This window comes from Rhamphochromis longiceps, linkage group LG12 (assembly GCF_057381845.1).
Source record: "Rhamphochromis longiceps isolate RC_006_pf linkage group LG12, R_longiceps_female_GT1.1, whole genome shotgun sequence".
Lineage (NCBI taxonomy): Eukaryota > Metazoa > Chordata > Actinopteri > Cichliformes > Cichlidae > Rhamphochromis > Rhamphochromis longiceps.
This window is the reverse complement of record NC_140568.1, coordinates 31,607,277-31,632,518: the sequence shown is the minus strand read 5'-3', so window position 1 is coordinate 31,632,518 and position 25,242 is coordinate 31,607,277. Positions and strand designations below refer to the sequence as shown.

The window sequence follows — 25,242 nt, the reverse complement described above, 5'->3', positions numbered from 1 at the left end:
TTTCATATGAGTTATTGTCATAAATTAAAATCAATAAAAGCGTACATATTTATTTTCATGTAGCTTTCAGAAACACAGCAACAAGATAGTATGATGCAATTTTGGGAGTATTGGTGGGAAAGGTGACCTATCATATCCTCTTCATCACTACCATCAGGGCAGCGGTACAAAGATCTGTTAAACAAATCTAAGTGATGTTAAATGGTGTGAAATGGGTGTCACTTGTGTTTGTATTTGATTTTTGGTGACGTTACTGGCAATGTCTTTAATGGCCAACACTTGATGTCTTTTAAATGTGCTATATAAATAAAGGTGACTTGACTAGACTTAATGTCTCTAATTGTGATGTCTTTACTGTTGTAGTTATATTTGTCACCACAAGGCATGAATGGAATTTACAAAAAGGACAAATAAATATAAATATAAATGATTTTTTAATTATGAGCCAAAGGCCCTTCATTTGTTTCTGATAATTAACATTGAACAGAGTCTCAAATCAGCAGAAAGAGAGCTCAGTTTTCTTATCGTAATAAAGTATCATGGAGAACCTTTTCAATGAGCTTGTAGTCTGGAGCAAACCTGTGTGTGTGTGTGTGTGTGTGTGTGTGTGTGTGTGTGTGTGTGTGTGTGTGTGTGTGTGTGTGTGTGTACACACGTACCAGTGAAATCCAGGTAGTTGGTGGATTCTATAATAATCCCTACCAGGGGGAGGTAGAGAGCAGCCACCTTGGCCCTGACTTCAGGTTTGATACAGCGATGGTCAAGATCATGAGCACACAGCAGGCTGTAGATTGCATTGATGGACCTTCTCTGGACCTTTCCCCTGTGAACACGCATGCATACTGTTTCATTTGAATAATATCGCCAATGATTAGTACACAGCTTTCACATGTTTACAGAGGTCGATATTGATTTAATTGATATATTTTACAAAACAAATAAGACAGGAGCTTTTTAGTAAGAATGTAATTAGTCAAGTAAGAAAGCAGGCAGTTTTGAGTAACGTGCAAGTAGCTGTACTTCCATACCCCTCTGACTCCATGTCTAGCGCTGCACTGAGCTCTGTCAGTAACAGACCCGTGAGGTAGTGTTGCTGCTTGAATTCAGGAGAAAGTTCAAACAGAGCCAAGATCCTCTGCTGCTCCTGGAAACTGCATGAGCCAGAACTCTGAAAACATAGATAAAATGAAGGAGTGGCAACAAGATTAGCGTAAAAATGTTTCTTAATGGAAAATAAAGCACTTTTTAAACAGAATTTTTCACTAAAAGAAAACTAACAAACAAAACAAAACTTAATCTTATCTCATCTAGTCAGTTAAATTACTCCCTAAACTCCCGTTCTGTGTTTGCATTTTTCCCAGTTATCTTCTCCTAGATGGCCAGTCCTTACTTTCCTTAACATTTTTGCAGCCACATTAATATTCCTGTATAAATAAACTCAACTTGGTAAAGCGGTAACCCGAGTGTCCAAATAATTCATGTAAAATTTGCACTGGCGAGTGGGCGAACCTGTGAGGAGATGGATGGACACGGTGAGGCGGGTGCGGAGGCAGGGCTGCTGAAGAAGAGGCTCAGGTTGAGATAGTGCTCATGACTGCACAGGATTCGCAGGAACTCTAGACGCATGCTGATCAGCGTCGGCATTGAAACACTCTTAGCCGACATCTAAAAGTGAAAGGGAGCATAAAAGTTTATTTTTCCAGAATCAGCATCTGGAGGGATATAATTATTAACATTAATCTGTTATTTTACCTGATTGCAATAGTTTTTCACTAGGTGGAATACAAATCCTCTGTCCATGAGCGACATCAGGTCATAAAGGAAAAAAGCCAGGCTGATGTTGACTTTCTCTGCTTGCTCTACCTCCTAAAACAACAGTCAACAAACAGCAATCAGGAAGCTGCACCAGATGGATCTTACTGAGTATCTAGCTGTGTAAGCTGTGCTCTCGATTCCACAGAGGCAAATATAATTAGCACTCCCAACTTCCTGTTGTTTGGAGGACATCGACAACATGTACAGTCAGGTTGAAATTGCCTCTCTCAACACAACCCAGGAGGACAGAAGGTACACGAATGCGCTCGGCTGCAGAGTTTGCAGATCGAAGTCAAATTGATTAGGCTCAGAAGCTCACGATTTATTTTCGTCGTCATCATTACTAACGTTTCTTACCTTTTGTTGTTTGACCAGGATGGTCCCAATCTCAGCTGTAACCACAGAGACAATTGTGGTGATGTCATCTTTAAATCGGTCAGAGAAGCGACTTCTGCGAGGAATATTGTACTTGTCCAGCTGGGACACATGCTGAGCCATGCTTTTCACCTGTTTAAACCATAACACACCCATTGATAATTGTTAAGAAAAGGTGAAAAACGCAATCTTTGATTTTTCTTTTTGTTAAAAAGGTGGCCTGATAGTTAAAGAGGGCAGTGTTTGATTATTTTATCATCAGCTTCTATTTTCAAATCAACAAGCCTATCAAGCCACGCAAAAATCCCTAATTTAATTAAAGTAGGCAATGAGGTTGAGGGCAGAAGCATAAATAAGCAAGACGAATTGAGTGAATGAGCATGAATGTCAGTGATGACATAGCTGAATTGCAAAACAGAAAATAAATTGTCAAGTGTTTTTTGTAATTTATTGCCTCGGGCGCTTTCGAACACCCTCTTAATATTCATACAATACTACCACTATCATTTATCTTTGGAGGTGTTTGGCCATGAGGTCACATTTGCTTGATATGACTCATTTTTATAACTCAGTCTATTTATCATTAACATCTGTGGATGCCTTCCCTCTTGCAGAGAGGTATAAAAATAAACACTGACCAGCAGCTCAAAGAAGAACCAGGCGTATTTGTAGGCATTTTCTCTGCAGACCCCGGTGCTGACAACCATTTGCAGGGCCAGCTCCTCATGAAATTGCTGCAAGAGAAAAAATACAAATGCTTTAATTCACGAGAACCAGTCTTACCCTGATAGCAGGTAGAGAATTTTTTTAAAGACTGCCTCATAATTGGAGTTCTAATAGATTATTATATTAACATATTGCTGTGAACTGGTTTTAATATGCTGGCTGCTTTGAATAGACACAAAAAAAAAGCATAAACAGCTCCAATATCAGTGTCACTGGTGTCACACTGCCACCTTGTGGTCATAAGGGTGAACTGGAGGATGAAAGTATTTGTTTAGCTGTGTTACAGGATGTTTGAGATAGAAGTAATGTTGAAATAGAACACAGAAATCAAACACAGCTTTTATGGTATCGTTCCATGTACTGCTACAGAATTATTTTTCAGTCACTGCAGTGTCTCTAACGTATAATAGAGATGACTAACCAGAATTTCTACTTCAAAAACTAAAATAACAAGGCTTTTCATTTATTCTTAATTGAAAGCAATTCAGTTAGACATTAAATTAGCCTGTTTCGGTCCAGCTAACCTTCTTTGAGTACAAAGGTAATGTCTGTTGACTTACACGAGTATACACACATGCACAGTCAGCATATTCAGTATATGTGATGGCATAAAAATGGTATTTAATCTTTTAAATGGGAAGACATGAATAACAGGGACGGATCACCTTTGATGAAAACAACAGATATCCATCAGTTTAGATAAAGTCAATGTTGATACAAATCATTAAAAGGAAATATGTTACCCAGTTCATACTCATTCCTTGCCGTTTTCTGTATCATTATTTTCCGTCTCTAATTCTTTTATAAAAATGTAATTGCATTGCTACATAATAAAACGGGTCCAAAAAAGTAAAGAAAGTAAGAACTTTGAACCTTTCTGTTGGATGGCCTGGTGTTTCCTGATGGGTTCTGATGGTTGTTTACGTCTACGTAGGTGGACATGCGGCTGCCTGGGTTGTTGTGGCCCTGGAGACAGTAACACACAAGTTCCATCACATTGGATGTGATGGATGCATTCATTAGAGTGGGTGTCTAGTGGCCTATTACAATAGCTAATGTACTGTGGGGATGAAGAGCAAATGGCTATTTTGTGTGTATGAAGATGCATGCTGGCATATTTACATACTGTACTTTGTGTGTGTGTGTGCTCAATTAGGCAAATTCATACAGTACATTAGCCTAGTGCAACATGGACTTAGTAAAACCTTAAAGAGTATGTTAAAATAAAAAAAAGTGGACACAAGCTAAACTAACTTTTCTGTATTTTGCACCAGATCCAGGTTAAGACATGAGAAATCTCAGCTGATGAAGCTGGTCAGTACCTTGGCAGAGAGAATATTTTTGACCTCGTCATCTTCAGCGGAGTTATGTGGGCCTGGGATATCAGGGTTGCTGCTGCTTCTGATCCTGGACTGGAGAAGCATGCTGCCAACGGTGGCAGCCGTGGCCCGACCCATAGTGCTGTATCGGCTCTCTGCTGAAGGTACTGCGCCACCTGTACCTGATCACATGTTCATAGATACAAAAGGAAAAAAGAAACAAAGAAAATTCTTAATACTTGAAACACTCAGAGCAAATATGTTCACAGGAACGACAAAACAAAAGAAATGCATCCTTTTAAATGATGAAGCACCTGGATTCTGCATGTCTCGAGGGGGATCGGGCAGGCGAAACACCCAGTACAGGTAGGTTGCCAAGAGGCTGTTCCTACCCAGCTGGTCCCTGATCAGTTCCTGGCTGTTATGAAGGCTGTTGATGATGGACACCACTGACTCAAAGGCTATCTGTGCCAGATTGGCTGCAGAAAGGAAGCATGGATTTTTAAAAAAAACCAAGTAATTAAATGAGTACAGTGAATGAAAAATAAATCTGATTATTTACCTAATTTAGCTTCAAATCTGATGATTTATGGGATTTTTTTTTCTTTTGCAGTGTTGGTTAAATAAAAGTACAAATATAAAGTGGTAATCTGTTTTCTGGGGATATATCTTTCACAGTTTTTTCATGGTAGCTCAATAACTAAATTGAGAATATGTTGGGGGGAAAAAAATCAACTGGAAAGACATTTTTAAATGTAGCACCACAATCACTGCTATACATCCATTATATACATGATACAATACAGAGTCCACTCACCGGTCTGGCCAGCAATGACCATGGGCTGCATGATGAGAGTGAAGAGTTTATCTAGCACTCGGTGGAGGGAGAGGACCAGAGCCTCTAGACTGGACGAGGACAGGGCTATGATGCTGAGCTTCAGCTCATGCTCCAGCTTGTTCTCTGGAATCTTCTCCTCCCTGATCCGCACAGGGAATGTTACTCCACCTTCCAGTGCATGGCAGAGGGTGAAGAAACGCTCCAGGTGGTTGTCCTGGTAGGGAGAAGGCAGGGTTTGTTAGAACGGGAAGCAGGGAGAGCAAAAGCAACAGAGGAGAGGAGACGGAGAAGGAAACAAATGTACTGCGACAGAGTCGGGACATGCTTCAGGGCGAATGCAACAACAACATGGACACTTGTGGTATGCATGTGTGTACTGATGTATACAGATAGACAGGGTGAGCCAAAAAGACATTCACTGTGTTGCTGTGTTGGTCTGGAGGCATCCAGCCTTCGCTCACCTGTGTGTGCACGGATGACACCGCCTGGATTTCAAGGTTGAAAAGTCCCTTGTGACCCTCCATCCACTTGACTGGAGGGACCTGAAGAGGAAGTTTCTACAAGACACAGGAAATATAAATATGACTTTTGTGCCTGTGTTTGCTACTCTACTTTCATAATAATAATAATAAATAATAATAAAAAATAGTTTTAATCTTTTAACAGGAGGATGTTTATACCTCAGGTGTGTGTAGAGAGTAGTTGACAGGGAGACGCTCCAAGATGATGGGCAGACAGTACTGACCAGTCTGCAGTCGATCAATATTCAATATGGGCAGCCACTGCATCAGAGGAAAAAAGACAAATTCAGCATGTCAGCCGAGCTTCAACGATTTAAAAACGCAGCAGTCAGACACACAAATGTCACAACATATTAATAGTAAAATGTCTGGCAACACTTTCCTTTGACAATGATGACAGCGATTTGCCAGCTGAAACACTAAACAGTCTTTTTCTTTGTTCTTAAGATTTGTGATGTGTAAAAGCTTACAGAGTATCCAATGAGCGTCTCACAGCTGCCGCTCTGGTTCTGTTTCTGCTGACAGCTGATGTGGAAGAACGTGAACAGCAAGTGATGCCTCTCCGTCAGACGTGCTGGAAGAGCAATCTTCACTTCCTCATAGAAGTCTGGAGACCTTACAGATGGGGAAATACGGAGTAACAAGAGGAGGCAACGGGAAGGAAACAAGAAAAACAAAAAGATAAATGAAGTCAAGGTACTCTGATTGTTCAAAATAGATAAAAAGACGCTAACACAGTCCAGTGTAACAAAACACAATAATGTGTCCTTACTTGTTATGGTAGGTAACAGGGGTATAGACTTCACTTAAAAATTCAGGGCCACTCGATTTCCCAAAAATGACCTGAATATAGAGACAGAAGAAGAAAAGAATAAAAAGGTACTTTTAATTTAACATGATAAATTTGAATCCTATGTGTAGACTGTGCTTGACTTGAATGTTCATCTGAACTACTGACCCAAACTGTCAGAGCTTGGGTCAGTAAATAGACAGTGACCAATATATCAGCCGATATTAGCCATCTGCTGAAATGGCAATATCGGCATTTATACAGGCTGACAGCAGTCAGACTGTACAATACCCCACACAGGATAAATACTGTTTAAAAACACATGTATATATTATTGTTACTCCTGCTGCACATTATGTACAAATAAAAATAAAAATCTTGGCATATTTAACTGTATATTGTAACCATCTGTGCAGAGTTTTAGCTTTTTTCTTGTACAATATTTATTTATCTATTTTTTTCTACTTTAAAAAACTAATATATCTCTAATTCAACCTTTCTTCCTGTCCCTTGTGCTGCTGGAACAAGTGAATTTCCCCCAGTGTGGGATTAAATAAAGTTTTATGACTATTGAGGTTGCATAGTTTATCCACCAGAGGGCATTTTGCAACTTCCCTGTTGACAAGCAGCTGGGAAATAATTTGTGAGAATAAAACAATTATTAAACTGCACTTTCATATTTTATTTTATTTTTAAAATCACCAAATATCAGTAAAAGTTAAGTTAAATCAGTTTTAGTGTAAAAATGAGTGACAGGTAATGAACAACAGCACTCACACACATAGCCGAGCCAGGATCCTCTCCACTCATAAACTGGATTTTGATGGTAATATTTCTTGCCGATGTCAACCTGTTGACAAAGTTGAGCCTCTGGGGGTAGACATAGAGCAGATTCCTGCACATGCAAAGGGAGAGAAACTGTGTCAGGAACACTGTTGGTTTAGAAAAAACAGTCAAATAAATAAATTATGCTACACTTTATGTAAACCAAAGCAGTTTGATTATTTCTCACTAGATGGCACTGTCTGTACAACAGCTGCAGGGCTGATGCGACAGTAATGTCAGAGAAATGTAAAGCCAACCAGTAATTATCTGTGTTCTTTTGTGGGTTTAATTCAACATTGTAATCTGTTGTGAAACCTGAAATACAGGAAAACACCAAAGATTCCACTGAACACTTGTTTAGAGAACACCAGCATGCAATTACCGAGACTTGTTCATGCATGTTTTTTTTTTTTAGATTGGAGTACTGAGAAGAATTAAATCCCCATTCTTGACTCTGTACTGTTAACTGACTGATGGTAATTTAGCAGGTGGCCTGGATGGAAATGCCTAAAAATATAAACTACACTAAAAAGGAGAACAATTTCTAATGTCAGCTCTTGAGTGATCTTGTTGAGCGAGAGTTCATGTTGCCTCTGGCCCTTTGTTCGAAATGTGCTGCCTATTTTAACAAAGAAACCTGTTTATATTCTTAGCAAGAATAACTTGTTGGGCTTGTTCGCTTTTCATCCCTTGAAGGTGCAAGGCTTGCATAAGTAGTTTCCTTTTCTCTAAGAAAGCCAAAGTCACAAAAAAACATTTAGGACACAGAAACGCAAAGAATAAAATATCCCACAACCTCACATTTAAATGTTTAAGGAGCATGAGTTTATTTGCCAACATAGTGCATACTCCAGCCCACCTGTAGATGTTGTGAGGAACATAAACCTCACTGGAGGGGAACTCCAGCACCTCCTTAATGAGACGAGTGCTTTTCTCAGCCACAGGTTTAAGAGGGATAAGCTCAGTTGACAAACATGATGTTGGTGTATCGTTGACTGGAGACATGTCCAATTTTATGGTACCTAGAAGATGCAAAGGTCAAAGGTCAGTAACCTGCATATGCAATATCCAGAATAAAGCCTATGATATCATTTAATAATATATAAACTGGCACACTGCTTTTTTGTCAAGAGCTGGATGAGAAGTACCACTGGTTTCGGTGTCCTCTTCAGGAAGCAACCGCAAAGCTTAGTAACAAAATATACCGACTTGAAATTTAAAGCATGCTATGAACACACATTTTAGCTCTTTTAAAAAATTATTTGTAAAGTGTGACATCACTGTGCTGTGTTTTTGCAATTTCCTGTACCCAAACGCTCTATATGGATGAAAGTATCAGGCTACAGGTGCTGGTTTAACTGAGTTAAACAGGTGACCTATGTGATTTAAAACTATTGCAGAGGTCCAGGTCTCTCTCTATCCATCTTTCCATCGACAAATTTTATCAATTTTCTCTGCAGCAAAAAAGAAAAAGAAAACATTAACAATAAAAATATACTCATGTAATGAGTGATAACCTGGTATTGTCTTGATTCTCTTCTGTGGTTTCTTCATCTCAGTCAGGGACTTGAGCAAATCCTCATCGCTTAGACGATCTCCTTCCTAAAAAACACAGTGATTTTATTTATTTATTTATTTTAAATGAAAAACCCAGATGACAAGGACCAAATGAACCATTAGAGCAATAAAAAATATACAAACATTGGAATATGCATGTAATTTTTCACAGTAATAGCCCTACAGGTTTGAATAATAGAATCTGATGAAACACATAGGATTTTTATCAAAGTCCAAGATGTAAACACAAGCATGTCTGTCTGGGAAACTTTATCTTTATCTGGTATCTCACTGCATTTCAAGCATTTTCACAGATTTATCCATTTCTTTGCTTGGGCAGCAGACAAACCTGTTTGATGATGGTGGAGATAGTGATGGTGGCAGGCTTGAAGCCAGAAACGTTGCAAAACGGTTCATCGATGGTACTGTAACGTTCAGAGTTCCTCCTAGGGAGTCCTCTCCGGTCAATGCTGCTGGATTTTCCTGAGGAAAAAAAAATGTCAAGGGTCAAGTGTGATACTAAGCTTCAAGGACTCCTAGGAAATGCAGACAAATGCAAAGTGATCAGAAGGTAAGATGACGCTAGCACACACCTCCTTTTGTGTTCTCAGAGTCTGTGATGTCACGCTCCAATGTAGCAGAGCTGATCACTTCCATTATATTAACAGTTGCCCAGGCAAATGGCATGCGATAGCGACCCAGCCTCTGGCAGAAACTATCCGCCTGGTTCCGCAGCTTCTCAATTTTGTCCTTGTTCTGACCATAAAGACATAAATAAATAAATAAATAAATAAATAAATAAATAAATAAATAAATAAAGTTAGCCATTTTGAAAAACATCAGCTCCAGAATCCTTTTACATACCCAGCAAGTATTAATAAGAGGCTAAAAGGTAAACCGGAGAGCATTTTTTTGTAAATAATTTGACTGTTTGCTCTGCATTCATTACCTTTCCAGAGTCACATTCCCTCAGTGTCACGTAGGGGTCGACACAGTCACTGATCTCTCCCTGCTGAAGGACCTTTTCAATCTGAAACACGGAAACATTAATTATATCAAGGCCACAGCAACAGTTTACGATGAACTGCACAAACTCTATATTACTGCTGACTCTTCTTCAAAACTCCAATGACTCTAACGACACTGCAGAGTCCAATTCATAACTGATAGTGTCCCATTGTGTGTTTTTCTATCCAGGTATGCCTTTACTGCTTTGGTAGTGTGTTTGGTATCGGTGTTGTACTGAAAAATAAAGCCACTGCTAATCAGATGCTTTTTAGATGGTACTACATGATAGATCAAAATCTCCATGTTCAAAATTCCCCACATCACTTGCTGAAATGCAGCTAAACTATAACAGAGCCTCCACTGTGTTTTATTAATGCCTTTAAGATACTATTCATCCGCTGCATAGTATATTTGCTTTTCTTAGGCCTACCATTTCTGCTTTTTTCGTCTCAGTGGATTGCAATAGATTTTCTCATTACCTTGATGACCAGATATATATCTGTGGAAGGGTAGGTGATAGAGAAGATGGCAGATTTGGCTGTCGAGGACGGATCAATGTGGTCAGTGTGATTTTTCAAGAAGTTCTTAAACTGTTCAGAGTTCAGGTCACAGTAGAAATTCTCAGATATCTGCAGGGAAACAGATGAAACATTTTACTTTGGAAAACAGAAAATTATCTTCTTACCAAAATTAAATCCAGGATTACATTTGTTTTGGTAATCAGGGCATAACAAACTGGAAGGTTTCTGATGAGAGACTGAAAGAATACATTAATCTAGGTGATTAGTTTGATGTAAACCAAATGTTCATCTGTTCAGCCCGCTTTGCTGTTTCTCTTCTCACCTCTATAATGACCTCTGTGTAGGAACACAGATGTGGGCCGGCCTGGTATCTGTCATGTGATCCTATTCACTGGAAAGCCAGTAACTACTCTACCTCATTCTGCTTATCCCACAGGGCCTCCACTACACTGACCACACCAAGAAGCCTCTAGAAAGCCAACTTGGCTGATAACTAAAATCCTCAAAGCAGCAACTTTATTCAAGATAAGCACAAGAAAATTTTCAATGATGATGACTTCTGGCATACTTCCATGCTTGTGTAACATGCCAAAAGGACAAAACTCGGCACAGATTCTGAGACGGAAACGACCCAGTTAACTTAAGAAAAAGAAAAAGAGCCACACTCTCCCTGTTACTGAAAAATGACTTCTTGGAATCAGAGAAATAATAATCTTGGTAATCAAAGCCAGCTGACTAAAATATCCTCTGTTCATAAAGAAAAATAAACCGGTCAAAGGACAAGTGTTAAATGAGTCAGCATTTTCAGTAAATCATAATAGCATTCATTTGAAAACTTCAAATTTTGATGTAATGAAACACAAGGAATGTAAAAACCTCTTCAACATGATATTTTTAACCCCCAAACACCATGTCCGTGACTGACTGACACACACAAACACTAGCACACACTGTTTCAGGACAGATGATTAACATTTTCTGATGAGAGCACTTGCAAACACCCTGTGTAGCCAATTTAGCAGCTGGACGCTACAATGACTCCTTTTGCAGCTTCATTCAAACACAGATCTGAGTGGCAAATGTTCAGGCAGACATCTGACAGCCGCTTCCTTTACAAATATTAGACAATATAGCTCCATAAATCCATTAGACTGTTCTTTCAAGGCCTCTGCTTTTCTGAAGTCTTGCCAACTGTGGTTTCATTATTGCGTCCTCCCACTTGGTTCCAGTCAGTCGAGTAAAATGTGGCTTTCCTTGTGTTGCAAAGTAACACCAGGAAAACAAACGAAGAAAAAAATAACTAATGGATATTCCTTTTTGCTAAAAGAACATAATGTTTTGTTTTTTGCCTACTCATAAACCTCTGCTTACATTCATGAATATTGCATCATAAGTAGGCCACTTGTTAGGTCAAATCCCGTGTCTGCACCTTGGCTTATTGACCAGAGAGACTTTGATTTATACGAACATCTGCACAGATGTGAAACAACGAAATGACGTGAACAAAACCAAACAAGGCAACGAGGGATGCGGGAAAACGAAGAACAGCAAGTAAGAAAACAGAAGATAAGGCTCTCATAAAGAAAACAACTTGCGCTGAGCACTGCAGAAGAAAGAGAAAAACAAACAAGATAAAGTAAAAGTGAACAGTTCAGAGATTAAAAAAAAGAGGCCTTAACAACAACTGACAAAACAAGCTTGACAGTTTCTCCTTCGTTCACAGATGCACTTTGTGTTTACAGTTCAAATTCATGTTTGCAGACACAGTTCATTAACTAGTATCTAGTCAGTGTAATAAGCTGGAAATTATACTAACCTCTGCAAGGATACACTTCAGCTCAGCACATAATAAAAATCAGTCACCTTTAACAAAATGCATGACACTGTCAGAATTCAGCGCTGCTCTTAAAGTCTTCCAACAGAACCAAAAACAACCCTTGTTTATGTCATATTAGTATGTTTCATTGCAAGAAATATTTCACTGATTCTGACCCAAGACCAGGTTAGATATGGCCCAGTTTTGAAAATTGTGATGTATTAAATTGCCCTATCTCACCCAACAGAGTATCTTAGAGCCATTAGTCCTCCAGGCAAGCCAGAGTAAATCAGGGCAGCACAGATGAGAGGGCAAACCCGGTGGCTAAAACCTCGTCTTATGTGAGAGATCCACGAGCACTTAATCCTTCCAACCCCTACTATTATCCAGCTGTGTAAATCCACAGAAAACAAACAAACAGCCACAGCTCAGAAATGCTTTATTGCAAAAATAATGTGCAGTATTAGTAGATACAAGGCCAAACATGACGACCCCCGAGGCTATAAATTTCTGAGGATGATGAGACATAAAACCTTACAGATTACAGTGATCCCTTACTACACAGCAGAGCTGACTTTCCAAAGCCACTACAAGACTGCGCCAGATCAACAAGATGCAAATAACATGCAAAAGCTACCTTTAAAACTGTGATTTTTATTAAGTATACAATACTTGTAACTACTGGTTTTTGATATTCAGTCTTGTCCAGCTTGTAACTCATTATAAAATACACAGCAAGTATCCAAACCATGTGACTATCTATCAGTGTTGAGGATTGATATGTGACCAGTAATGTTTTATTAAACATTAGCAGGATTGTTATGGTGGTTGTTTGTCGTGTGATATCAAACAGTCCCCAGCAGTGTGCTCAGTTACATTAACAGTCTCTAATTTTATGGTAGTTTCTTTGTTAATGGAAAGAGACAGAATATCAACCAAAAACCCAGAAAAAAAAACCCCCACATTACATAAAAGTATAATACGTATATAAACTTATATTATCAATTATTAATTGAAAAGCATGAGTAGCTATTGAGCATTGAGTGAAACAAGTATTTGATGCCCAAGCAAAACATGACTTATTTTACAGTAAGCTGTAAGATATTTCTTAAAGTAGGTCACCAGGTGTGCACTCAGGAGTGATACTGGACCACTCTTACAGTTTCCTGGTTTTCTCCAAACACAGCGGTTTGAGCTGATGCCAAAGAACTCTAGCACAGTTCAGAAGGCCTATACATGTACGAGCCTTCATGAGCAGAGGGACCTTGCAAGTGCTACAAGATTTCAATAGATTACGCTGTAGTTTGTTATCTGTGGTGTTCATGGTGCCTTCAGACCATTAACACGCAAGGAGCGTGTTTTGGCAGTTTTGGCAGATCCACCATCTTTCTCATCATTACCCTGTGAGGAAAGATTTATATTTCTTCCCTTTCCGAATTGTCGCACCACGAGTTGTCACCTTCTCACCAAGCTTCTTGTTGACAGCCTCATAGTCCATTCCAGCTTTGTGAAGGTCTACAGTCTTGTCCTTGACATCCTTTGACATTTCTTTGGTCTTGCCCAATCGTGATGGAGAGGTTGGAATGGAAGAAGCTCATTTTGTGGACAGGTGTGCTTTATACATATAACAAGCAATAGATGTAATGGACTGGTTGACTGTGGGAGCAGAATTCTGTCAAGGTGGGGTTTTTGGGGGGGATTTTTGGTTGATATTCAGTTTCTCTCCGCTAAAATGAAACTATCATAAAAATGAGAGACTATTAATTTCTTTTAAAGTGACCAAACTTACATATTCAGCCAGGGATAAAATAATTATTTCTCCCAGCTGTGTGAGAAAATGCTAAAATACACAGCAAGTATGCAAACAAGCAGAGAGTCCCAAGACTGAGGAAAGTGTTTTTTTACTGTTATTCTTTGTTGCTTATCACACACACACACACACACACACACACACACACACACACACACACACACACACACACACACACACACACACACACACACACACACACACACACACACACACACACACACACACACTTTTGTATAACATTAAAAAAAAAAAAAGTGAATTTGACAGTGAAAAAAGTTTGCTCACCTTTTTCTTCTCTTTCAGATCATACAGTGCCATGGTGGCAAATATGGGTTCAATTTCTATTTCAAACCTAAAAGGCCACACAAAGGAAAATTAGATTAGGAGTTTTATCGCAGGAGAAGATGCAAATCCTGAATACAAATCCTCATTTTTTTTCCTCAATTAGCTTTCCATCAGTTTTTGATTCTACTGATTTTTCAGGAATTTTAATTCCTGTTAGACACAAATTAGTTAGAGGAAGTGATGATGCGCTTGAACTGAGGGTTAAAAGGATTAGAAAAGTTGCCAAAGCATTGCAAGCAGTTCAACTCAAATATTTGGCAACTGTACGAATTATACAAGGATGACGAAGATCAAGACTATAATGCAGGAAAAGTGCATTTGCATGTGTTCGAATGAAAGAAGGAGCAAAAGAGACAGAATCCCACAGAGAAAGGGAGGGACGGAGAGTTTCTGGAAAACAACCACTGCCGAACAACACTCCTCCACCCTCACATAATCCTCCATCCATAACTTAAACAACTACTCAGCTATGCAGCTGTTTAAACTACAAGACTATTCTCCCTACTACAGTATAATGAAAACGTATGACATACTTTATAGACTGGCATCTGATCATAACGCGCTCTCCAATGTGTTCTCTGGGGCAGTCGGGAACAGGACGGATTTCCACTGTATCTTCCTGTAAGATATTTACAGAAATATGTTTAAAAAAATAAAGATTTAACTAAGCACAGATGCTTGTGGATGGAGAAGAAGCGAAATTAAGAACACAAGTCATGTCCACACAGGAAGCGATCTGCAGCAATATAACAACCAGAGACCATAGAAAGTCAGTGATATTTGTGAACTTTAAGCAACTACAGGCAACTTCCCGGATAAACTCTTCTCAACCTCGAGACGAGCAACTAAAGTTATTACCAATGAGAGTGCAGGATACACTGATCATCATGTAACCAGGTAGTAAATACATTAGAGAGTTACCTAGGCAACAGAGAACTGGAAAGTCCCCAAGCTCATTGCATATTGCTCCCTGTGTGGGCACCTAAGGTTTCAGATGTGTATTTAATATATTATGAAAAACGAGAAAGGGCTGCAACTCTTATTAGTTTCATTATAGATTATTTGTAACTGGCAGTCTATAAAATCTTAGTGAAAATGTGCATTACAATTTTCCAGTCACAATTTTATTAGTTTTTGTATCATTTATGAATTTGTGTAGTCAAAAAAAAAAAAGAAAAAAAAAAAAGAGTATTTTCTATTTACTATTCAGTTTTAGATGTCTTAAAATAAAAAACTTTCTATTTACTATCTGAAAGAAGTGGTTGTACATCCGTTCGATTTTTGGTAATTTTTGCAGATCCCAACTATCATGAAAGGCAAACGCAGCAGCTGAAATATTAATGGAAAAAAAACAAAAAAAAAAAAAAACAACTTTGTTTTTATATCTCACCTCATCAGGTGGTGGGTAGAGCGCAAACAGCTCAGGGTGTCTGTTCCCTTGCCGTGTTTCCTGGTTTAAACGATCCAGCTCTTCATGGCTGCTGAAAGCCAGAAGACCCTCAACTCTCTTGTCTGGAGTCAGGCACCGCAAGTTAAAGTCAGAGGAGGTCAGTGTGTGGCCAGAGTCATCTGTCAACGTTGCTAGAGTTGGTGACTTGACCTGGAGCAATGACAGAATAAGAGCAGGGGTAAGGGTCATGTCATGGCCAGGACGAGAGGAATTAAATAAAATGAAAACACAAGGAAGTGGAAGAAAAAGGCAGGAAAGCACAAGGAAAGCCAAATTATGGGACTATAATATCCAGAGGAACAAGATTAGTAGACACATGTTGTTCACCCTTGGTTTAAAGAAAAAGACAACCATGCATTTACCTCAAACCTTGTTTGTAACAACAGCATATCAACACCGTGCTGGAAAAGCATTTTATCAACCATCATCAACATGCACTGTATTAAAAATAGAGCTTCCACTATTACGTGGTCAGCGGACACAACAAAACAGGCATTTAGTCAGTCTAGACAGCCTCTGTTTTAGATTGAGACAATGACAGGCTCTTGTACTTTTCTAAACAAGGCTTACTCAGTATAGAAGACACAGCATATAGCTGTGCTTATGTTCACTGTATTTAAAAGAGAGTAAAATGACTTGAGTTACTTCACAATATTCAGCAGGTGTGTATAACTAATCCTTAATTTTTTATGAACAAGAAGCTTTGTTTTGTTTTTTTAATATTTGATACATAAAAATTGACCAGCCAATCAGTAACAAAGGGCCAGAAGGTAATGAGGTATAAGTTACTCATCATTCCTGATATGATATTGACAGAATTTTAAATGAGTTAATCAAATTCTGTAATCAGATCTCCCAACAGGCCTTTGGGTTTTTCAACAAAAGTGAGAACAGCATAGAGGGTTGAGCTAACTGAGCTAACCCAGAGCTAGAAAAAGCGGCATAATTTTGACACTTAGATGTGATGTGATTCATAAATGTGCTCAGAAGCCTTTTGAAAAAACAGCATCTGAATATGTTGTCTAATTTTTAAAAAAAATGAAGTGTATTAAAAATAATCTGATTTCAAAAGTGCTTTAATCCCGCCACCATTCACTAGTAATGATCGAAACACGTACTGTCAGAAAGAGTGGATTCTGGTAGATGGCATAAAAACAGCAATGGCTGCACTGACACCAGAACTGCTCACAAAAGTGTGTGATGAATTTGACTATTGTACTGACACATTCTGTGCATCCAGAGGGAGACCTATTGAGTAGTTGTGAGCAATGTTGTATGTAAAACTTTATATTCAGTCAAGTATTCTAAAATGCACCGCAAGCTTCTTCGTTTATTACTCCAAAAAAAAGGGTCAACCTTTTATAGTTTTTGTTTTTTAGCAGTTTTAATTGGCATATAAAAGATTCTTACATGTTAAAAACTCTTTAGGCATCAATGCCTCCACCTAAACCAGAATCAGAAAAAAAAAAACCCCACAAAAAAAACCCAAAACCAGCCTGACTGCACAAGGAGATCACATGATCAGATTTTTTCCCCCATTGAAATCATGTTTTTTGATCTGCTGTTATGGTTCAAGTAAGAAATCATAAGTGGGAGGTCTCTCAGAAAGGCATTGCATGATAAGGAAGTCCACCTACAAAAGTAACTTAATTTGGTGTATAACCTCTTCAAATGGATCAATGATTTCATTTAAAAAAAACAAACAAAAAAAAACAAAAAAAACAAACAAAAAAACAAACAAACAAAAACAAACAATAAAACCCCCTGTCGCCAAGTAAATATCTGCAAAGAAATCAAATTTCCTAAAAGTAGCATTAGAGTGCCCGGGATATGAATCACTGCCTGTAGTTGGAATATTTACAAAAAAACCCCCAAAAAACAGGATGGTGGGGCACCGCTGTAGCTAACTCAGTTGAGCAAGCAACCCATATGCCAAAGGGCTGCAAGGGGCCTGGGTTTCATTCAGCCCTGAACCATTTCCTGTGTCGAGATTTCCGAATTGAGCTTTTCACCTTGAGTTGAAGCGATAGCCTTTGTATCCAGGCAAGCACGTATGCACAACCGTAATTATAATGACACGAGTTCAAGATTCTAACCCCAAAAATTGTCATATGACCTTTTAGCCAGATTGCAGGTCATAACCTCACTGCTCCCAAGCTGCATCCTGATCTGAGCAGTCCCTCTTGCCACCCGTTCTCCTTGTCTCTTTCACTCCTATCATCCATCAAATTCATATCCCAGCTCTCACACCACAGGCTAGGACTGACTGAGTTTCCAGTCTGCTTAAGCTTCACAATGTTGAGGCTCCAAGAGTCCATCACGCCATGATTGTTAAAGCAGACTGGTCCATAGAAGAGAACTATTAAGTGCTGAAGGACAATAGAGCTGTTGTTCCCCTCTCTGTCACTCTCATTCTGGCATATAGATCATGGGAAGCCTACAGCAGTAATGAGGGCCTTTTGGTTTGGGTAATTAGTCAGAATTGGCAGGATGAAGCAACAAGAGACTGGCTGGGGCTAAGGGATGGCTGGGCCAGGAACTGGGAGTGGCACTGGCTGGGACTTGGATTGGCCGCGACTGTGTGATTCTGGGAGCTGGGATTTGGCCACTATAAGACAAATAAGCGACTGAGAGGGCACAGAGAGGATGTGAACTTGGCTCAGTGAAGGACTGAGGCAAGGATCCATAATGAAAGATCCAAACACTTGGATGGCAGCTACTGATCTGAAAAATGCTGAATATAATACAACAGGGCTGTGGTGCACTAAACTTAAAAGAGCCACTGTGTAGGGTAAAAAAAGAGTGATGTGAATAACAACACACTGTTGTGTTCTCTATTAAAGCAACCCCCACCCACTCCCCGCTCAGTCTCCCAACCCAGTCTCCCCCCAGCCTCACATTTCACACCAACAATTGTCTCCCAAGCCTTGATCAGTATGGACTACCATACTGCTCTCACTACAATGTCTTTGCCACACAGAAGTCACTTTATCAGAGTTCCAACGCACTGTCATTCAAGGACAAGTTGTGGCAAGTAACTTTTCTTGTAGTTCTGCTTAAAAATAGCATTAAGCTGTTGGGGAAATCCACTTACTCCATTTCTTGTCAGTATTTAGATTGGAAAGTCATTAACTTTCTCATATTCTAGCTTAGCTAGACAAAAAAACAAAAAACCCACTAAACTAAACCATCTCTCACTGCTGGCTGTTGTTCAGCAAATAATAGTTACATCACAACTGCAGATAGACAAATTACACAGTTGTTCTGACCGTCTAAAGTGGTAATAACCAACAAACCAAAGCAACACCATCTAGTCAAAAACCTGTTTCTATAATAACAAGCAAAATCAGATGTGACGACCTAACTGTAAACTGAGACTACAGCAACAATGCATGTCTGAAGCATCACGCTGCACACAAGAGGCCGAGAAGGAAATCAGTGAGGACTTGTTTCTTCATAGTATGCTGCACGCAACACTGAACAGGAGGAAGGCTCCTTCATTGAGTAACAGGGTGCTGGTTAAGACACAGGCTAAGTAAAAGGGTACTTACACTCAATATTTATTGGGTTATTTATCCGAACCTCTAAACTAAAACTTTAGCACATGACTGTGTGTTTGTGTTTCTTACCGTTTTTTCTTGATTTTCTGGCTGAAAATCCGACTCAAAGGTCTGTTTCCGAAGAAGTTTGTGTAGGCCAGTTCGCTCTGAATACACACTCCAGCCATCCCCCTGGCATCTTCATGCATACACATAAGACAGAAAAGACACAAAAACACAAAAAAGGGCATTCATGGTTAACTAAAAGACCTCTGAACCAGTCTGGATAACAACACTGAAGCATTATGCAGTGCATGTGTGCAGTGAATATGAGAGTCTTTGTAGGAAACATGTAAACATAAGAATGTATCAGATAGGACACGCAGTCTTTTACCTTCTGGAGACGACGAGCCACGGCTGGGTGTAACTCTTTATGCAGTCTCTTACATGCGGATCTAGTTCCACTCTGTTAAGAGATAAGGATGAGGACAATGAGATATGCAGACACATGCAAGCAGCTGAAAACTTTGAATTCTTCTCCTGTCTTAATTTGGACTTCATGGTCACGTTGTGAATACTCTGAATAAGCAAAGATAACGTGCAGAAAGTTGTTTTACAATGAATTTGGGGAGACAGTCTAAATATTTATTTTATTACAAAACAATCTGCTAAACTTCTTTGGAAGATGAATAAAGGCTTGTTACCCACCTCTGAACATCAGTTTAATCAATATTTTAAGACATTCAGAGAAACCTGTCAGTAAAAAACGCTGTCCTTTTTGGCTTTTTGTGAGCTCTAGAAAACCATGTTAATTGACTCATAAATTATCCTCTTATTTAACAATCATTGGCCTGTAACATACCCATCCTCTGGGACAGAGTGTCGAATAGTGCGACACTCCTTTTCCACCTGCTCCACCTTCAGGTCATCATCAGGAAAGTCTCCAAATTCCTGCATCAGGGCAGAGTCTCCACTTTTTAACTGCGACATGAAGAATTCCTCCAGGTCCAAGGGCTCCACTGCATCATACGTCTGAGGCTGGAGAATCGAAGAATGATGGAGAAAATATTGGGATTGGGAAGATGGAAAAAAAAAGTGAGAATACATATCAGAAAAAAAAAAAAACAACATTAAAATTAAATATCTAGAAAATACTGGCAACCACCAGTGCTATCCTACAAGACAAAGAGGACACTATGGAAGAGAGCAACAAATGAATAATAATTAATGATTACATGCAGAGTGATGTGTAAACTTATAGAGAGTCCTATTGCAGGAATACTGCAGTGTATCTAAACACTGGTTCACGGTTACCTGATCCAGCCCTAACTATAAGCTTTTACAAGAAGCAAAATGGAAAACCAAACACTTTTCATTTTACAGTTTATACAGCCATTTGTCAAATTCAGACACACTACAGAGAAGAAAAAGGGAAGCATAACCAAACATGTTGAATCATGAATATTTTCTAATACCTCATACCTGTCTGAGAACAAAAGACACAGGGACTTACACAAGCGGAAACCAGAACAAGCTGGCATTCAGGCTGTTTGTGTGTGTTTTTTTAAATCCTATTTTTAAACAGAAACTGTAACTCCATCTCTACTACATCAGATCATCACAAAAGCAAAGCTGTAGTGGTTTCAAAGTACAATATAAATGGGTTGAAAGTTTCATATTTAAGCCTTTTAACAAATCTGTACTCTGACACAGATGAGATTTTATAATCATTAGAAAGTGTACCAAAAGGGGGGGGGAGCACAACTGATGAGATAGCGCACCACACATCCTTTTTTGTCGTGCATTGCTGACTGTGGTCGTTAAAAAAAAAAAAAAAAAAAAAAAAGGAACCTGCATGGAGCAGGTGTCACTGCAGCAAACTGGGCAGACCTCCAATCTGATAATCATCAGGGGTTAGCTGAGGTAGGACAAAGGTTTAGAACCATATCCTATAATGGCTACATTTTCCAGACCAATTTTAAGCCTAGTCCCAGACGGAAAGCTTTTTTTTTTTTTTTTAGTTTTTTTGTTTTGTTTTTGTTGTTGATGGAAATATTTTTAGTGACTGTGCTTAATCTGAGCCATGGAAATGGGCTAAATGTCATAATGAAAAATTACTAAAAAGAAAAAAAACCCCAAAACTGATGAACAATAAAAGGAAGCCATTCTAAGAGTATGAATTTGAACAAGAACAGTCAGACATTTTTTAGAAGAATATTTCAGCTTTCAGTCACGCGGACTGTCCCATACAGGTAAAATACAGATAGCCTGTCAAAAACTGTGAGAGAAAGTGTGTCTTCAGGCAGACAGGAAACAGGGGGCCAAACCAGCTACTGGTATAGACAGTAAAAGATAACATGTATACACATAAGAGGTGGAAATACCTGCAGAAAAACATGAGTCACTGCTGTGCTTAACTTTTAAAAGCTGAGCAAATTCCATTTGCCTTCAGACATGTTTTTGCACATCAACCCACCCTAAGGGATATTTTTCCTCCACTAAGCAACGACGAGCATGTTGTTGCACACGGCCGATTATTAATGCTTAGCATGCAACACATGACAAAAGAATACACAGACAGCCAGAAGGAAGAACTATATCATTATTGTTTTAAATGAGAGGGCTCCGGTATAAAAAAAAAAAACTAACTCCTCCTCTCTACAGAGGACAACCTCAGTAGTACCATTATAGTAGCAAACTTCATCTGACTCCATGTGCATTTCTCTGGCTGTATGCCTCAAAGTTCAAAGAATCATTGTAACATGGCCTCTTTTTCTTGTTTGGTATGGAGGCTAACAAAAACAAATGAATGCAAATCTATGCATGCCTCTGATCAGTGCCTGCTGCTCTGTGGAGTCATCAGAGGTGCCAGCAAGAATCCAGCTTTCCTTGCAAAGCCAACAGCCACCAGACGTTTTTGACAAACTTGATCACAGGTGCAATAATTGCAGTGAAAACCATGAACGGCTGGAAGATGTGACAAAACTCAGTGAAGAATGTGCACAAATGATTAAATAAGACAAGCTTTTTTAAAAACAAAAAAAACAAATAAAGCATTTTCATGTAAAAATGACCATTTTTAGAAGCACATTACTGCTGTCGATATACAGGAGGAACACAGAAAAAAGAAACAGATGTAAAGAACCCAAGAGAAAATAAAGCTACAGTAAACATGACAGAAGATATGTGAGCAAAATCTCACTCTAGTTTCACAAAAAGACTGAGCTCAAGCCGACATCGCAAACTTACCCTGCTGAAAACTGAACACCATAAAAAGGAAGTGTACAAAATGGCGCACTCCGGATATGGGGAACCTACACTGTGTACCTACTGGCGCTCAGTGCTTTTGAGTGAAACTAAGCCACAGTGCAATGCACAGAACCCCTTTAAAGTGGGCTTCATAGACCTAGAAGCTTAAAGAAAACCATCAGCATTAGCAAAAATAAATCAGAAGCCACAGAGTCAATGCTTTAATTGGAGCCTGACTGTTTAGAGACCCACAAAACGTTTAGACATCAGTTTTAGACATTACAGTTCTCAGCTGAAAGGGACAAAACCACAAAACACTGAAGGAAGTGACATCAGCAAGGCGTCCCTCCATCAACTGGTGTTTCAACAGACAGGAACAGAAACTAGAGATACATACATGTGCATGCCACACACACACACACACACACACACACACACACACACACACACACACACACACACACACACACACACACACACACACACACACACACACACACACACACACACACACACACACAGCAAGCTTTTAAATTTGTTAATGTCTCTGACCAGGCAACAGTTTCAACTCAGGTTCAGTCAATATTAACGTAGTGATCCGCATAACAACTGCAGCAACAAGCACCCCTCCCTCATCCCTTTGCTAGACGGGACTGCTGAATAATGTAAAACTATCATCCCAGAGATTATGGTATTAAAAATCCTCTCCCGCATCCCAAATCCGGACATATTGAAGATTTGCCTGGATAAGCTGCAAGGTAGGCAGCGCCCATCCAGTGCCTGTCAGTATCCAAGGCACTGACCCATTTCTCAAGCAGGTTACAGATTAACCATGCTGCATGCTACAAGCCGGGTCAGGACAGCTGGCTCAAGTACTTCTCCTCAAGACCTGTCAGCCAGAAAGCTCAAGAATCATTACTAAAATAAAAAAAATAAAAATAAAAAAAAAACAGCCCAAAAAAACATTATTTAAGGGTTTAAGCTCTGTCACTCAAACACAAATATATGTCACAAAACTTAACAACTGCAAGCTTTAGAGAACTTTACATGAGAGAAATGTAGGGCGACACAGAAGAAAAGATGCGAGGAAAAGACAGAAATAGACGAAAAGCGAGAAGACTGAGAGCAGAACATATAAAGCTGGGAGGCAGAGACAGAGGTTCAGAGGGTACTACAGAGAGTGCAGTGGGAGCAAATCCCCGCAAAGGATTACTGTGCATCATTCTGTCTGTAGGCATTGGAGGGCAGGGATCGTTCTCTGTCACGCTTCAAATGAGGAGAGTAGAAAACAACCTGCCATAATGACTTTCAAGTCTTTTCAGTATGTGCTACATTTTTCAACGCATGTTAAGCCAAAGAGCAGCGTCAGGCCGGTGTAAACGGCTATGCAGGCAGCTCTTTGCAAAAGCAGCAGCTCATGCTGTAGAAGAACTGTTTCAGGATTCAAAGCATAATCTTCAAGGTGAGACACCACACCGAGTCAGACAGTCCCAGAGCTAATGACAGCAAAGGCAGGATGTGAAAATGATGCACTTATAACTCTCCAGTGGTATAAGCAGAATCACTAAAGCAGCATAAGAGGAAGCCACTCCACTGATGTTTTAGTCACAGCATGATTTTTCCCCCACTTCAACTAGGATTTCATCACTACTGCTCTGGTACAAGGGAAGTAATAATATATAGATGTAATATTACAGCACACTTAACATGTTACGCATTTGAATAAGGAAATATAAGCATAACTGGGAAAAAATACTTAAAAAAAAAAGTTCATATTGCTAACATTCCTTTCCTGAGATCTGCCTGCAGTTCAAATCTGGATGATATGACAATTTCCTGCTGAATAAAACAAAAGACTAAACTCCAAAAGCAAAAGAATTCTTTTAACAGAAGGAAACTCACCACAGTAAGCCACACTGTGGCCGAAGCGTTCGAGTTGGTTCGGCTGTGATGCAAGCCATGGTTCCCACCAAAGTGTTTCCTGATCTCTGCAGAAGAGTGCCTGAAACAAAATGTTAGAAAACACAGATTTATAAGGTTTTGTGTTCATGAGCCAGAGTATCATATTTGTGTGCTGTTTTAAAGGGAATGTTTGCTTTAAAACAAGCATTAAAAACTCTACAACCTCATCTTTTGTGTATAATTCCAACCACATGCACACATAGTGTATCTTAATGACAGATGCAACAGCACCAATTCCGCAATTGTTCTTAGTCGAATCGGCCAGCCATGGTGTTCCTATTCAACTATTGTTCACTCTCTACAGAAGCCCACCGCTGCTGGCTGTGTAGAGGCTTTGTCATGCTTGCGTTGAATGATATGGTGTCCCGCTGTAAGGGTCAGAGCAAGCAGGAAATCAACATGACACAAGAATGGAGTACTATTCAAATATGTTGGGTAGATGGTGTTTGTGTTTGCCTGTAGCTTTTACCAATAAGAAGGGAGAACAGTGCCCTGATTTTCTGCACACATTCCATCTCCATGATACGGCCACTAATACACTAGTTACTTATTTCTAATTAATCCACCATATCACTGGAGCCCCACCCAAATCTGCGCAACAGCAGCTCAGTAACAAAACCCCAGTCTGTGTATGTATGTGTAAGTATATGTCATTTTGAGTTTTCTCGTGTGCGTCTTCTGTTAAATTTACTCCATTTTCTGTGTATTGTTGCATATGCAAGCGTCAGAAAGAGTTTATTGTAACGCTGACGCACAGGGAAGCGTTAGAGGGC

At 39.3% G+C, this 25,242-nt stretch overlaps 1 protein-coding gene across 2 annotated transcripts in view; it reads right to left on the bottom strand.

The window, feature by feature from the left end:
• Positions 1 to 25,242, bottom strand: part of dock8 (dedicator of cytokinesis 8) — a 54,852-nt gene that overhangs the window by 17,839 nt on the left and 11,771 nt on the right. Inside the window, exons 2-29 of one of the 2 annotated variants that reach the window (XM_085425811.1) lie at positions 24,410 to 24,509; positions 20,121 to 20,296; positions 19,653 to 19,724; positions 19,349 to 19,457; positions 15,660 to 15,869; positions 14,803 to 14,888; positions 14,210 to 14,276; positions 10,254 to 10,403; positions 9,716 to 9,796; positions 9,360 to 9,522; positions 9,116 to 9,249; positions 8,727 to 8,811; positions 8,069 to 8,231; positions 7,162 to 7,279; positions 6,367 to 6,437; positions 6,065 to 6,209; positions 5,754 to 5,855; positions 5,535 to 5,630; positions 5,053 to 5,287; positions 4,550 to 4,714; positions 4,239 to 4,417; positions 3,790 to 3,882; positions 2,829 to 2,924; positions 2,173 to 2,322; positions 1,753 to 1,866; positions 1,510 to 1,665; positions 1,029 to 1,168; positions 660 to 823 (exon numbers count right to left, since the gene is read on the bottom strand). In XM_085425811.1, the coding sequence (XP_085281937.1) occupies positions 660 to 823; positions 1,029 to 1,168; positions 1,510 to 1,665; positions 1,753 to 1,866; positions 2,173 to 2,322; positions 2,829 to 2,924; positions 3,790 to 3,882; positions 4,239 to 4,417; positions 4,550 to 4,714; positions 5,053 to 5,287; positions 5,535 to 5,630; positions 5,754 to 5,855; positions 6,065 to 6,209; positions 6,367 to 6,437; positions 7,162 to 7,279; positions 8,069 to 8,231; positions 8,727 to 8,811; positions 9,116 to 9,249; positions 9,360 to 9,522; positions 9,716 to 9,796; positions 10,254 to 10,403; positions 14,210 to 14,276; positions 14,803 to 14,888; positions 15,660 to 15,869; positions 19,349 to 19,457; positions 19,653 to 19,724; positions 20,121 to 20,296; positions 24,410 to 24,509 (3,620 nt within the window). The remainder of the gene's footprint in view (positions 1 to 659; positions 824 to 1,028; positions 1,169 to 1,509; positions 1,666 to 1,752; positions 1,867 to 2,172; positions 2,323 to 2,828; positions 2,925 to 3,789; positions 3,883 to 4,238; positions 4,418 to 4,549; positions 4,715 to 5,052; positions 5,288 to 5,534; positions 5,631 to 5,753; positions 5,856 to 6,064; positions 6,210 to 6,366; positions 6,438 to 7,161; positions 7,280 to 8,068; positions 8,232 to 8,726; positions 8,812 to 9,115; positions 9,250 to 9,359; positions 9,523 to 9,715; positions 9,797 to 10,253; positions 10,404 to 14,209; positions 14,277 to 14,802; positions 14,889 to 15,659; positions 15,870 to 19,348; positions 19,458 to 19,652; positions 19,725 to 20,120; positions 20,297 to 24,409; positions 24,510 to 25,242) is intronic. The other variant, XM_085425813.1, reaches the window with a different exon arrangement.